General features: G+C 43.7%; 1 protein-coding gene across 2 annotated transcripts in view; it reads left to right on the top strand.

The window, feature by feature from the left end:
• LOC143942901 (NACHT, LRR and PYD domains-containing protein 12-like) overlaps positions 1-15,309 on the top strand; it is a 54,977-nt gene that overhangs the window by 33,967 nt on the left and 5,701 nt on the right. For both annotated transcript variants that reach the window (XM_077464313.1, XM_077464312.1), the window contains 3 exons: positions 6,353-6,526; positions 12,641-12,811; positions 13,634-13,792. In XM_077464313.1, the coding sequence (XP_077320439.1) occupies positions 6,353-6,526; positions 12,641-12,811; positions 13,634-13,792 (504 nt within the window). The remainder of the gene's footprint in view (positions 1-6,352; positions 6,527-12,640; positions 12,812-13,633; positions 13,793-15,309) is intronic.

Raw genomic sequence — 15,309 nt, 5'->3', positions numbered from 1 at the left:
ACCCCATTGAAGTCTATGGGACTCGAACGTTCGAATTGGAAAGTGCTAATTTTAACGGCTAATATGCAAGATAGTGTGCTAAAAAGGGTTTGGCGACCTGCCTCCTGCCTCAGGGGACACGGGTCACTGCAAAAAAAAGTTTTAAAAACTACCGTTTTGGCGGGAGCAGTGATTTTAATGACGATTAAAGTGAAAAAAAAAAAGTGAAATATTCCTTTAAATATGGTGCCTGGGGGGTGTCTATAGTATGCCTGTGAAGTGCCACGTGTTTCCCGTGTTTAGAACAGTCCCTGCACAAAATGACATTAAACGGAAATAACACCATTTAAAACTGCTTGCGGTTTTAATGTTATATCTGGTTCCTGCAATATGGTTGAAAATCATTCAGAAAAATGGCATGTGTAGCCCTCCCTGCCCATTACCAGCCTATTTGGGTCTTGTACGCATATTAAGGGGAACCCCGTACCCATATTAAAAAAAGGAAATGCGTGTGGCCCCCAGGCCCTATATACTCAGAACAGCAGTATACAGGCGGTGCAAACAAGACAGGGACTGTGTAGGTTTGTTGTGTTAAGTTGAATCTGTTTGTCATTTTCAACCGGTACATTTTTAAAGTGTAGCTCCAGTCAAAAAAAATATCTTTAAGCTTTTTGGAAAACATAGGGAAGGGTTATCACCCCTGTATAATTTTGTTTTGTCGTCCATCTTTTTTCATCTCACTTGCTGCTGTCTCCTTGCGTTTGCAAGTAGGAGATGTTTGTAAGTTGGATGTTTGAAAGTAGGGGCCTGCCCTATATTATAGCGGTATGTACTGGGTACAGAGCACGCAGACTAGCTCTATTATTAACCACTTGTTAGCCCAATGTTTGCATAAAGTGAAAGATGAAGTTATGCTGAGTAAATAGATATCAAACATGTCACTCTTCAAAATTGCACATGCCCGTGGAATGGCGCCAAACGTCGCTACTTAAAAAATCCCCATAGGCGACGCTTTAAATATTTTTTTACTGGTTACATGTTTTGAGTTGCAGAGGAGGTCTAGGACTAGAATTATTGCTCTCGCTCTAACATTCTCGGCGATACCTCACATGTGTGGCACATGCGAGCACATGGGGACATGGGCGCTTTAATTTTTATTTAATTTTTTTTATTGTTCATTTTACTTTATTTTAGTTTGACATTTTTTTTCCCAAAAATATATTTTTGATCACTTTTATTCCTATTACAAGAAATGTAAACATCCCTTGTAATAGGAATATGGGATGACAGGTCCTCTTTACAGTGAAATCTGGGGGGTCAATATGACCCCACATCTCACCTCTAGGCTGGGAAGCCTGAAATAAAAAATAAAAAAAAAAGATTCTGGCTTTGATCGTACTGGCGAGTTGGTAGAAGCACCAGAGGGCGGTGAGGGGTGGGGGGCGTCTATGGCTGGGTACTTCAGGGTATCACCGAGTATGGCTGGGTATCTCTGAGTATGGCTGGGTATGGCAATTTATGGCAGGGTATTACAGAGTATTGGCGGGGTATTGGCGGGGTACTACAGAGTAATAGCAGGGTACTGCAGAGTATTGGGGGTACTGCAGAGTAATGGCGGGTACTGCAGAGTATTGGGGGGTACTGCAGAGTAATGGCGGGGTACTGCAGAGTAATGGCGGGGTACTGCAGAGTAATGGCAGGGTACTGCAGAGTAATGGGGGGTACTGCAGAGTATTGGGGGGTACTGCAGAGTAATGGGGGGTACTGCAGAGTAATGGCGGGGTACTGCAGAGTAATGGCAGGGTACTGCAGAGTATTGGGGGTTACTGCAGAGTATTGGGGGTTACTGCAGAGTAATGGCGGGGTACTGCAGAGTAATGGCAGGGTACTGCAGAGTATTGGGGGGTACTGCAGAGTAATGGGGGTTACTGCAGAGTAATGGCAGGGTACTGAAGAGTAATGGCAGGGTACTGCAGAGTAATGGCAGGGTACTGCACTGCAGAGTAATGGCAGGGTACTGCACTGCAGAGTAATGGCGGGGTACTGCACTGCAGAGTAATGGCGGGGTACTGCAGAGTAATGGCGGGGTACTGCAGAGTAATGGCAGGGTACTGCACTGCAGAGTAATGGCGGGGTACTGCACTGCAGAGTAATGGCGGGGTACTGCAGAGTAATGGCGGGGTACTGCAGAGTAATGGTGGGGTACTGCAGAGTAATGGCAGGGTACTGCACTGCAGAGTAATGGCGGGGTACTGCACTGCAGAGTAATGACGGGGTACTGCAGAGTAATGGCGGGGTACTGCAGAGTAATGGCAGGGTACTGCACTGCAGAGTAATGGCGGGGTACTGCACTGCAGAGTAATGGCGGGGTACTGCAGAGTAATGGCGGGGTACTGCAGAGTAATGGTGGGGTACTGCAGAGTAATGGCAGGGTACTGCACTGCAGAGTAATGGCGGGGTACTGCACTGCAGAGTAATGGCGGGGTAATGCAGAGTAATGGCGGGGTACTGCACTGCAGAGTAATGGCGGGGTACTGCAGAGTAATGGCAGGGTACTGCAGAGTATTGGGGGTTACTGCAGAGTAATGGGGGTTACTGCAGAGTAATGGGGGTTACTGCAGAGTAATGGGGGGTACTGAAGAGTAATGGCAGGGTACTGCACTGCAGAGTAATGGCAGGGTACTGCACTGCAGAGTAATGGCGGGGTACTGCACTGCAGAGTAATGGCGGGGTACTGCACTGCAGAGTAATGGTGGGGTACTGCACTGCAGAGTAATGGCGGGGTACTGCAGAGTAATGGCGGGGTACTGCAGAGTAATGGCTGGGTACTGCACTGCAGAGTAATGGCGGGGTACTGCACTGCAGAGTAATGGCGGGGTACTGCAGAGTAATGGCGGGGTACTGCAGAGTAATGGCGGGGTACTGCAGAGTAATGGCGGGGTACTGCAGAGTAATGGCAGGGTACTGCAGAGTATGCACTGGTATTGCAGAGTATTGGCAGGGAATTGAGGGGTTAAATTCGGTGAGGAGCGATGTGGGCACTGCAGATGCAGCCCACATCGCTGCTGACACCGATCTCTTTCCCCTCCGCTGTACCGATCGGTACAGAAAGGGGAGGGAGGAACAGGCGTCATAACATGACGCCGGTTTGTTTCCAAGTGATCACTCCGTCATTTGACGGAGCAATCACGTGGTAAACGGCCGCTATGAGCGGCCGTTTACCGTGATGCGCCGGGTCCTATGGACCCGGCGGTCACGGATGCTCTTGAGTGCGCACACCTCAGGGCACGCGAGAGCAGAATTCTGGGAGGCCGTTAATTAACGGCCTCTCTGAGTTAAACAACCGCCCTGAAGCCGTTAATCGGCAATGGGCAGTTGTTAAGTGGTTAAAGCTAGATCACTAGCTATATAGGTGAGGTGAATATAGTGGTGTATACTGCAGTCAGGGCACAGACAACAACCACTACACAGCAGCAAGATAGGAAATCAGCCAAAAACGATTGGTCTGTACTGTGTTGAAGGTACACAGAACACCCACTGCTTCAGATGCAAAGTAACACACTACAGGAGGCCGCCTTAAAGGCGGCCTTATATAGTGTGGGGCGTGCACTACACAGTCTGAGCTATGATTGGCCACAGGCAGGATGCCTGTGGCCAATCATGGCTCTCCTCGCTGCCGGCGCTGCGATTGGCCAAGCATGCGGGGTCACAGTGCATGCTTGGCCAATCATCGGACAGCAATGCACTGCGCCAACGCAGTGCATTGTGGTCCGCGCGCGCGTCACTCGAATTTTGACGCGAACGGCCAAAACGTTCGGAATTCGCCGAACGCACGAACGACCAATGTCGTACGTTCGACTCGAACACGAAGCTCATCCCTAACCAGGACAGTTAGTAAATATGATGTAACTGTACATGGCAGAATGTTCTGCCACCTGAAGCTAATCTTTGAGATACTCCCAGACTGCTGAGAGGTATACCTCACACTGTGTTCCTGGGACATACCCTTTGCGGGACAACATAGCAAAAATTGGGACTCCCCAGGCAAATCCAGGACAATAGGTAAATATGCTGTTATGTGGAAAACTTTTCTGACACTATAGACTAATGTGTTCTTAACAATTTGCCAGCAATATTCTCCAGGCTACTACAAAATGACCACCACAATTTACCACTATGGGATAGCTACTAAAAAGAGAGGCACATGTGCCAGCCTGTAGAGTGAGTGACATCCAAAGTAGGAATGTTCTGCAACCCAGTCTGGGAGGAAGGAGAATGGTGGCAGAACTTTCTGGAAGAATGCCACTGAAAGAGACGTCAGGGAGACAACCTGTTGGAATCTCCAGTACGATTTCTATTTGTTCGGTGCCTAGAGACCAGCGCAGAGGAGCTGGAGCCAATTTTGCCTGTCTGTCTAAGCCCTTGTACACATGATCGGAGATTCCAACGGAATGTGTCCTATCGGACCGTTTTGTCGGATATTCCGACTGTGTGTGGTCTGCATCGGACTGTTTTCCAACTTGCCGGTAAAATTTTCCGACAAAATGCTCCGATTGGACATACTCCGATCATGTGTAGCCTACTCCGACGGACAAAGTGCCACGCATGCTCAGATCAAATTCCTAGACCAAAGCTATTGGCTACTAGCCTGAACGTAGTCCAGTCGTAACGAAATAACGTCATCACGTTATGTACAATCGGATTTTCCGACAACTTAGTCCGACCGTGTGTATGCAACATCACTTCCGGACCTCTTCCAGAATTAATCTGTCAGAATTACTCTGACGGATTTGGTTGTCGGAATCTCCGACCGTGTGTACAAGGGCTAAGAGGACTGAGGAGAGTTGACTGCTGGATTGTAAGCTCCACATGGTTTTCAGTAGTTTCTTTTGCCACAGTGACTGTTTCTGATAATTCAAAAATTATACTATTTTGCTGCAATACAGTTCTGCCATATCTGGGCTATCTGTTCTATCCTAGAATATATCTGTCCTAGAAATAGAACATGTTTCAAATCTATCCGACGGACTCAAGTCCGATGTTCTAAAATTGGGAAAACCATTCGTCTGTGTGCTGGTCCGACAGACCAAATACAACGCAAAGGAAGCTATTGGCTACTGGCTATTGAACTTCCTTGTTTAGTGCAGTTTAGTCCCGTTTACGTCATCACGTTCAAAGCGAATGGACTTTCGAACAGACTTAGTCCGTTCATGTGTGGCCAAGTCCATTCGTTCAGAAAGTCCATCGGAACTCCACCGAAAGTCAGTCGGACCTAGTTTGTCGGAAAGTCTGGTCGTGTGTATGCGGCATTAGTCCGTACATTTTTTGATTTGGTCAATCATTGAATATCCTCTTTTAATTATTGAACCTATTGCTCTGTTTGCAGTAACAATTTCTCCTATTTTCCACATGCAGCTGCCACGGAATAAAGTTGCATATATTTTATATATTAATGGGTTAATATATAAGGAATTCATATTGTCATCCAGCACTCACTGAAACAAAAAGCTGAAAAATTCCACATTCAGCCACTAGAGAGAGATAAGTATTATAGGAATGTCTTATAATACTTAACACCATCTAGTGGCCAAATGCAGAATTTTACGTATAAAATCAATGGTTTACATTGAAACAGCACAGGATATAGCCTATTCACATGTTTTGTTTGGGGTTTTCTTTGCCCCATTCGCACAAAATTATTGTACATGCGCTTTCACTTGGTGAATAGCTAAGTAAATCCTTTATAACTCAGTGCCATAGTGCCTGTTTTACTGTAACCACATACTTATCAAAGCCAATGCGGTACTCCATGATGCTTGGATCTTTTATCAGTTCTTTATAATGTATAATAATGTTACTTTGCCCTGTGCAGCTAATAAGCTGATAAGTTTGATGACAAAGGTCTGTGTTTGTCTAGTGTAATACCATATTAGTAAATTATTAATAAAGTGCAAGTCTAGAAATACCATCTTTATAGTAATTTAGAATATAGATTTAGGGGAGGTCTTGTCGGGTTTTTACTGATATTTGAATCTCCATTGCAGAGATTTGCCTTCTCTTCCTTTTTAGGTGACAACAGTTTCACCATACAGGAAGTTTTGAAGAATCTGCAAATGGTAATCAGCAGAGGTTCTAGACTTCATGGATTCTGCTAAAAAAAAAAAAAATATATTACATTTTATTTTTTTGTTGCTGTTGGAGAATTTTCCCTTACTTTCTGTTTGGTAATACCATTGTCACCGGATCCTTAAGTGAGGATAATTCTAGATTAAGATTTTAACCCTTTCTTGATTTATCGAAAAACAGCTTGATATACACATCAAGGCACTCTTCCTAACCTCACACATTATAATTATTATGTGTTTTTCTACAGTTTGAGCTGTGATAGCAGAAAGCTGGAGAGTTCCGGCATCCAACTCGACTTTGCAATATGTTCGAGCCAATCGCTGAGGTCTCTGAACTTGTCAGGAAGCTGTCTGATTGGTCCTCTGTTCACTTGCATAATAGAAGCTCTTTCCAGCCCATCATGTAAACTCCAAGAATTAATGTAAGTGCAAATTGCAGAGTTATTTTATATTATATAGGGGAAAAAGTTTGAGCCTCAGTGTTTTTTTTTTAATGGCGCCCGTGGCCCCACCTAGGGAGATTTTCTTTCACTTCCAGTCCTGGTGACCACATTGTCACAGCAACAGGAAGCAAGGAGAAAGCACCCTCAGGTGATTGTGCATAGCATGATACTGGGGGTTATTTACTAAATGAAAATCCACTTTGCACTGAAAGTGCACATGGGAGTAAAGTCGCTGTAGATCCGAGGGGGACATGCAAGGAAAATAAAAAACAGCATTTTAGCTTGCACATGATTGGATGATAAAATCAGCAGAGCTTCCCCTCATTTCAGATCTACCCCTTAGATTTAGAGCGACTGCACTTCCAAGTGCGCTTGCAGTGAAAAGCGGATTTGCCTTTCGTAAATAACCCCCAGTGTGTCTCTGGTTGCAACCTTTTCTTCAAGCCATACACTTTAATGGCGCAGAGCAGTACAAATAGATGTAAAACCAGTATAACCTTGACTATGGTATTAACTATGGCTTAACCTGTTACCAATAAACCCATCCCTCCCCCTAATGACCACAGTGAATTGGCCACAGCAGCCATTTTATTAACCAATATATAAATTTCCATAATTAACATAAAAATAACGTAATAACCTTTTTATCTATCTATCTATCTATCTATCTATCTATCTATCTATCTATCTATCTATATATATATAATTTTTTTTTTCAGTTTTATCACCACCATGGGGCACAAGGTCCAATAGGCATAACACATAACTGTACCTGCTAGCCACTTCTTAGGCCTCGAGTCGCTAAAGCCTCCGACTAGCAGGTACCCATATACCAACTGGGAGCCGCCCTCAGACGGGTCCCTAAACCATGCCCTTTAGGTGCCCATATGACCTTAACAAGTAACTTGCACCCCGCCAAACAACCACCAACCAGTATTCTGGCCCCCCCCCCCTCCAGACCATCACACCAATCTCCTCCAATCGTAGGGCAGGTGGGTGGGAAGCTCCTTACCCTCATGGCTCCTCATGTAGTCTAGCACCTCCCCTTCCGCTTCCTGCCTACCTAGCAATGTATGGAGCCCGCCCCATCCTCTAAGCCAGTCAGCCCCATCCAGTCACCCCCTCCATGGCTACGCCCCGTTAACCCCTGTGATGACGGCCCTTCGCCGAATACCTTCGGCATTGCTCCGAGACTCTCTTTTTAAAAATTGTGCTGTACCAAAATGCATGGTATTTTGTTACCATGGGTTTTTCCACAGGTGAATGAGCGTAAAAGCATGGTGTGTGGTTGTGCCATTGCACATCTGAAAAAGGGGCTGTGTGTTTTTTTGTGCATTGCAGGGATGCACGCAATTTTGCGCAAATTCCTGCAATGCAAAAATATCTACTTAGGGCAGGGGAAATGGATTCAAATTCTAGGAGGTTGCTCAAATTTTCTTCCAGCCGAGGTCTGAAATGCTCTCTAATATAGTAACATAAAAGTAGGCGAATCACATCCACATTTCAAGTAAAATAAAATAAAACCACCTAACATAAAGTGTCCCCATCAGAGTCCCCCTTTACATCTTCCCCTATACATCTAGTGTCCCCATCAGAGTGCCCCTTTACATCAGGTGTCCCCCATCAGAGACCCTATTATGTCATGTGCCCCATCAGAGACCCTCTTACATCATGTGCCCCATCAGAGACCCTCTTACATTATGTGCCCCATCAGAGACCCTCTTACATCAGGCGCCCCAATCAGAAGCCCTCATACATCAAGTGCCCCATCAGAGACCCTCTTACATCAGGTGTCCCCCATCAGAGACCCTCTTACATCAGGTGTCCCCCATCAGAGACCCTCTTACATCAGGTGCCCCCATCAGTAACCCTCTTACATCAAGTGCCCCCATCAGCCACCCACTCACATCAGGTGCTCCCATCAGAGATCCTCTTAGATCAAGGGCCCCCATCAGGGATCCTCTTATATCGGGTGCCCCCATCAGAGATCCTCTCACATCAAGTACCCCTAGTTGTCCCCCCCCTTTTCCTCTGTACTCACAGATCACAAACTGTAGAGAAAGCAGCTCTATTTTCTTCATTTCCCACAAATAGAGCTTTCTTTTGGTGGTATTTGATCACCTCTGCCATTTTTATTTTTTGCGCTATAAAAAAAAGAGCGACAGTTTTGAAAACATTTTTTTTTTTTTACCTTTTTCTATAATAAATACTTCCCCAAAAAATGTAAAAAAAACGAATTTCTTCATCAGTTTAGGCCAATATATATTCTTCTAAATATTTTTGATAAAAAAAAAAAAAAATATGCAATAAGCGTATATTGATTGGTTTGTGCAAAAGTGATAGTGTCTACAAAATAGGGAATAGATTTATAGCATTTTATATTATTTATTTATTTTTTACTAGTAATGGCGGTGGGCTGTGATTTTTAGCGGGACTGCGACATTGCAGTGGACAGATCGGACACTTTTGACACTTTTTGGGACCATTGACATTTATACAGCGATCAGTGCTAAAAATAGCCACTGATTACTGTATAAATTACACTGCCAGGGAAGGGGTCAACACTAGGGGGGCGATCAAGGGGTTAAATGTGTTCCCTGGGAGGTGTTTCTAACTGTGGGGGGAGTGTACTGACTGGAGGAGGAGACAGATCACTGTTCCTAATCACTAGGAACAGTAGATCTCTCTCTCCTCCCCTGTCAGAACAGGGATCTGTCAGTTGAAATTGATAGATCCCGTTCTGGCTCTCTTCCCCGCGATCACAGGTGGCCGGCGGACATTGTGGCCACCAGCCACATGCATTGGGTCCCCCCCCCCCGCCATACAGCGGATGTACAGCTATGGCGATTCGTGGGAAAGAGCCGACCTGCCACAGTATAATGATGGCGGCTGGTCAGCAAGTGGTTAATGAAGGTACAACATTTAGCAACTCACATGGTTGATGATTAAAACAGGCACATGTAAGTATGCAGGCATGCGGGGTAAGGCTGGCCATACACTATACAATTTTCTTGTTCAACTTTCCTGTAGATTTACCAAAACCATATATTAGGTGGTCAAACCTAAACACTTTCAATTTGTATGCAATCAGGCAGGCCTTTGCACTACATAGTTGAATGTAAATCTAAAGGAAATCGAATAAGAAAATTGTATAGTGTATGGCCAGCCTAAAGCTGTCCTCATAGACCATCCTCCATACCGCCATCGATGTCGTCCCTTCCACGCTGTGCTTCAATCGCACTACTGCAGGGTAGTCTTCCTGGTCACGATTGCAGACTGACAGCGGTGAGAGCCAGCGGTGTGGAAGACGGTCTATGTGGACAGCTTTACCGGATGCCTGCATACTTAGATGTGTCTCTTTTAATCATCAACCATGTGAGTTGCTCAATGTTGTACCTTCATTAAATGCAACCATATTGCTACACTTAGAGGAGCCTCTCTTCTCTTTTATACTCTGGAGCACCTGCTGGATGTTGCTTCTAATTCCGTTGTGGAGGCTTCCATTTGTGGATGGACATTTTATGGTAACACTACCTGTTCACATTGCTATATTCTTTTTATATGGACTAAACTAAAGGACTCATTAATAAATGGTTGCGAAACTAATCATTTGAGTTTCCATTATTTCTTATGGGGAAATCCACTTTGCTATACGAGTGCTTTGGATTACAAGCATGTTTCCAGAGCGAATTATGTTCGCAATCCACGGTTTTACTGTATACAGAAGTATTGTAAGCGGTGCGAGTCTAACTAATCTTTTTCTGCCATCTTGTGGACAGATTTGGGTACTGCAGCTCATAACACTCCTACCAGCACCAGGCTTAAGGGATTGTAAAGTACATTTTTTTTTTTTTTAAATAACAAACATGTTATACTTACCTCCACTGTGCAGCTCGTTTTGCACAGAGTGGCCCCTAACCTGCTCTTCTGGGGTCCCTTGGCGGCTGTCTCGGCTTCCTCCCGCAGGTACTTTTCACATTCATGCGAGCTCCCTCGCATGGTGAGAAGCACTTGCGGGCGCACTCCCGTGATACAGCCGGCGGCTATAGCCGCTCGCTGTATCACACGGCCCCGTCCCCCGGCGCTCTGCATCATTGGATGTGATTGACAGCAGCGCGAGCCAATGGCTGCGCTGCTTTCCATCCATCCACTCCAGCCAATCAGCGGCCAGGCTGAGTGGTGAAGAAGAACGGCGGGGGAGAGCGCGGGATTTTCGAGGGGTCAGGTAAGTAAAATAGGGGAGCTCGGGGCGCCGGCACTGTCAGATGTTTTTTCACCTTAATGCATAGAATGCATTAAGGTGAAAAAACATTTACCTTTACAACCCCTTTAGGTCTCTGGCACACAGTACCGATGTTTGAACATCAGCCTATCTGGACATAATTTCAGGCGTTTATGTTGGGTGTATTTGCATGCATTTGTGCATATTCATGCATATGGCAATGCAGGTTTTTCCTCTCTTTTTTGTTAAATTGAACAATACACACTGCTTGATTACGTGCGCAATGAAAAAAACAATGGGCTGCATTTTAGATTCATGAAAAAAATGGTGTATGCCTGAAAACTGAGCGTTTTCAGGCAACAGTGCACAAAAGACCTTATGCCCCATACACACGGTCAGATTTACCGATGGAAAATGTGCGATCTGATCTTGTTGTCGGAAAAATCAGAATCTAAAAGGAAAAAGCAGAATCTAAAATTTCCAGACAACAAAATCCGATTGTTTAAATTCCGATCGTGTGTAGACAATTCTGACAGACAAAGTGCCACGCATGCTCAGAATAGACTAAGAGACGAAAGCTATTGGCTACTGCCCTTTTTATAGTCTCGACGTACGTGTTCTAGGTCACACGATCAGATTTTCTGACAACTTTGCCTGACCGTGTGTATGCAAGGCAGTTTGGGCCAAAATCCATCTGAAAAAATCCTTCGAATTTTGTTGTCGGAATGTTCGACCGTGTGTATGGGGCATAACTCTCACTTTCAGTATGTAGTGCTAAGATACAGTTAAAGTGATTGTAAACTCAAAAAGGATCTTTACTTTCCAAAATCCTTGACACTCATCACTTATGAAAAGGGAAAAAGTGTGTATAATATATATATATATTTTTATATCATTACACAAATGTTTTGCCTTTCATATCTATTTTAACCCGAATGAGTTGTTTTACAAGGTGAAGGTTTACATATACTTTTAGTTTCACTTTAATGTAATGATTACAGTGGTTTGTGATTCTAATTTTCTTGCTGCCATCTTGTGTTCAAATAATGGTATTGTCACTAATAACATCAATTCTTTCTTTCTATTTTTCTTTCTTTCATTTCCTTTTTTTTTTCTCTCTTTTTCTTTCTTTCTCTCTTTCTTTCTCTTTATTTCTTTCTCTCTTTCTCTCTCTTTCTTTCTCTCTTTATTTCTTTCTCTCTTTTTATTTGTTTTTCTTTCCTTGTTTTTTTCTTTCTTTCTCTCTCTCTGTCTTTCGTTCTTTCTCTCTCTCTCTCTCTCTCTCTCTCTCTTTCTTTCTTTCTTTCTTTCTCTCTTTTTCTTTGTTTTTCTTTCCTTGTTTCTTTCTTTCTTTCTTTCTTTCTTTCTTTCTTTCTTTCTTTCTTTCTCTCTCTCTCTCTCTCTCTCTTTCTTTCGTTCTTTCTCTCTTTCTTTCTCTCTCTCTTTCTTTCTCTCTTTCTTTCTTTCTCTTTCTTTCTCTTTCTCTCTTTCTTTCTCTCTCTCTTTCTTTCTTTCTTTCTTTCTCTCTCTCTCTTTCGTTCTTTCTCTCTCTTTCTCTCTCTCTCTCTCTTTCTTTCTCTCTTTCTTTCTTTCTTTCTTTCTTTCTCTTTCTTTCTCTTTCTCTCTCTCTCTTTCATTCTTTCTCTCTCTCTCTCTCTCTCTCTCTCTCTCTCTTTCTTTCTTTCTCTCTTTCTCTCTTTCTTTCTCTTTCTCTCTCTCTCTCTTTCTTTCTTTCTTTCTTTCTTTCTCTCTTTCTCTCTTTCTCTCTTTCTTTCTCTTTCTCTCTCTCTCTCTTTCTTTCTTTCTTTCTTTCTTTCTTTCTTTCTTTCTCTCTTTCCCGCTTACATGGTCTTTACATTTTTCTTTTTCAGACTGAAGGATAGCAGCTTAACAGACAGGTCCTCTTCACAGCTGGCATCCGCATTAAGTCAAAATCAGTCTCTCAGGAAACTTGACCTGTCCTATAACCACCTGGTTGGCCCTCACCTCGGAGACCTAATAACAGCTCTGTCCAGTCCGACATGCAGGATAGAGGAACTACAGTGAGTAATCTCAGAGTCCTAGGGGTGATCTGGCTAGTAACACTCCTCCTGTATTAAGCCCCATACACACTATAAGTTTTTATGCAGATTTTTTCCTTCAGATTTACCAAAACCATATAATATGAGGTCAAACCTTAGGAGTTTCAATTTGTATGCAATCAGGCAGGCCCTTACACTACATGGTTTTGGCAAATCTGAAGACAAAAATCAGCAGAAAATCTGATAATGTACAGCGCTCCCACTCTGGATGGAGGAGCACAGGGTGTACCTTTGAACAGCAGCATTTTCAGTCTGAGGGGAGTGTAAGGTGTACTAGCAGATTTAAATACAATAAACAATGTGAAGTCAGACTCAAGCTAATAAACAGTTACAGAAAAGTTTTTTTTTTTACTTTTGGGATAAAGATTTTACATAAATCTATTTATGTAAAATCTTTATCCCAAAAGTAAAAAAATAACTTTTCTGTAACTGTTTATTAGCTTGAGTCTGACTTCACATTGTTTATTGTATTTAAATCTGCTAGTACACCTTACACTCCCCTCAGACTGAAAATGCTGATGATTGTCAGTGGTAAATGGTTTGTCTCATCCCTGTAACTGCAAGAGAGCTTGTTCTAATGAAAAACAAAAGACTTACTAGCTGGACCACCAGAAGAAAATATAAGAATACCAAAAATAAAACAAAACTAATGCAACCATCACATCTAAGAATTGGAAAGCTACTATATAATAAATGTTTGGGCTTTTGGGTTTAGTATTGCTTGAAATACAAGGTAGTCTTTCTGACTTTTGTGAACAAGGATTATTTGTGTTTCTCCGATAGGCTGGAGAAGGTTGGGATGACCAATGAACACGCCCCATTGCTTCTTTCACTGAAGAACAATAAGAGCCTCTCAGTCCTGAATGTAGGACGGAATTCTTTTGGGGACAATGTGCCCGGAAACATCGCAGACCAGTTACTGGGGAACCTGAAAGAGCTTCGGTAGGTAGACCAATGCTAAAGAGGACCTGTCACACCTGTTTAAGTGTACCGTTATAATAAATTACTTCACTTTGGTCTGTTTTTTGGCACATTCTTTTTTGGGGCATTTGGCTGATTTAGCCTGCTTGTTATGGCAAGTCATACACAGTGCAGCTTGCAGCAGCTTCAGGACACATATGCTAAAAGATGGCTTGAGAAAAACACTTATTTTTCTATGTTTTTTTCGGAAAAAAAGCACTTGCCTGGCAGTGATGCTGACCCTTAAATTGGCTTTGAAGTGGTTCTAAAAGCTGGACATTTTTTTTTAACCTTAATTCCCTTTATTAAGGTAAAATATGTGCCAGTAGTAGTATTGCCCCCTCACCCCTGGGTCCTATCTTGATCCAGTGCTGTGCCCATCTGTTGCAGCGCTCTCCTCTCTTGCTCTCCTCACAGGGATGTAGGCAGCAGCAGGAGCCATTGGCCATTGGCTCCTGCTGCTGTCAATCAAATCATCAAATCCTGCGAGCGGGGAGCGGGGCCGAGCTGCTTTGTGTGTGTCTATGGACTCACACAGTTCAGCTCGGGAGCGAACCTGCACATCTGCACTCATAGCAATCAGTATGCTATGGGGCAGAGACAGAAGTGGGAGCCTGGGTGGGGGACCCCAGAAAAGGAGGTTTGGGGCCACTTTGTGTAATACCATTGCACAGAACAGGTAAGTGTAAGATATGTTATTTGAAAACAAAAAAATTCCACCCTTTACAACGGCTTTAATTCTTTCCCAGTCACTTACCTGGAAACAGGGATGCAGATGAGGAGAGCCAGAGAAAAATCACAAATTCTTATCTGCATGCTGTCAGTTACAGTATAAAAAACAGAAAATCACTATAATTATCATTTAGCTCAAGAATTAAGCACAAGCCTCTTTTCTTGCTGTAAATGGCAGTTCAATTTAACCGCTTGCTGACCAGCCGGCATCCTTTTACCGCGGCAGGTTGGCATGATTCTGAAAACCGTCGTAGCTATATGTCGGCTCGCGGGATCGGGATAGCAGGTGCCCGCACCTGCTGCACTGCGGGAGTACCCAATGCTCGTGGCCGCCAGCCGCCAGTCGCGATGACCGCCGGCCACAAGCGATTGCGAGGATGATGGACAGAACACAGAAGTGTGTGTGTAAACACGCAAATCCCTGTTCTGTTCTGACAGGAGTGACAGATTGTGTGTTCCTATTAACTAGGAACCACAGTCCGTCACTTCCTCTAGTCAGTCCCCTCCCCCTTCATTTAGAATCACCTCCCAGGGAACACAGTTAACCCCTTGATCGCCCTCTAGTGTTAACCCCTTCACTGCCAGTGACATTTTTACAGTAATCAATGCATTTTTATAGCACAGATCACTGTATAAATGTCAATGGTCCCAAAAAATGTGCCAAAATTGTCCGATGTGTCCACCATAATGTCGCAGTCACAATAAAATTCACAGATCGCCGCCATTACTAGTAAAAAATAATAATAATAAAAATGCTATAAATCTAT

This window comes from Lithobates pipiens, unplaced genomic scaffold (assembly GCF_037356315.1).
Source record: "Lithobates pipiens isolate NorthernLeopardFrog02 unplaced genomic scaffold, aLitPip1_a1.2 Scaffold_30, whole genome shotgun sequence".
NCBI lineage: Eukaryota > Metazoa > Chordata > Amphibia > Anura > Ranidae > Lithobates > Lithobates pipiens.
The sequence above is the reverse complement of the archived record's forward strand: the minus strand, read 5'-3'. Positions and strand labels throughout refer to the sequence as shown.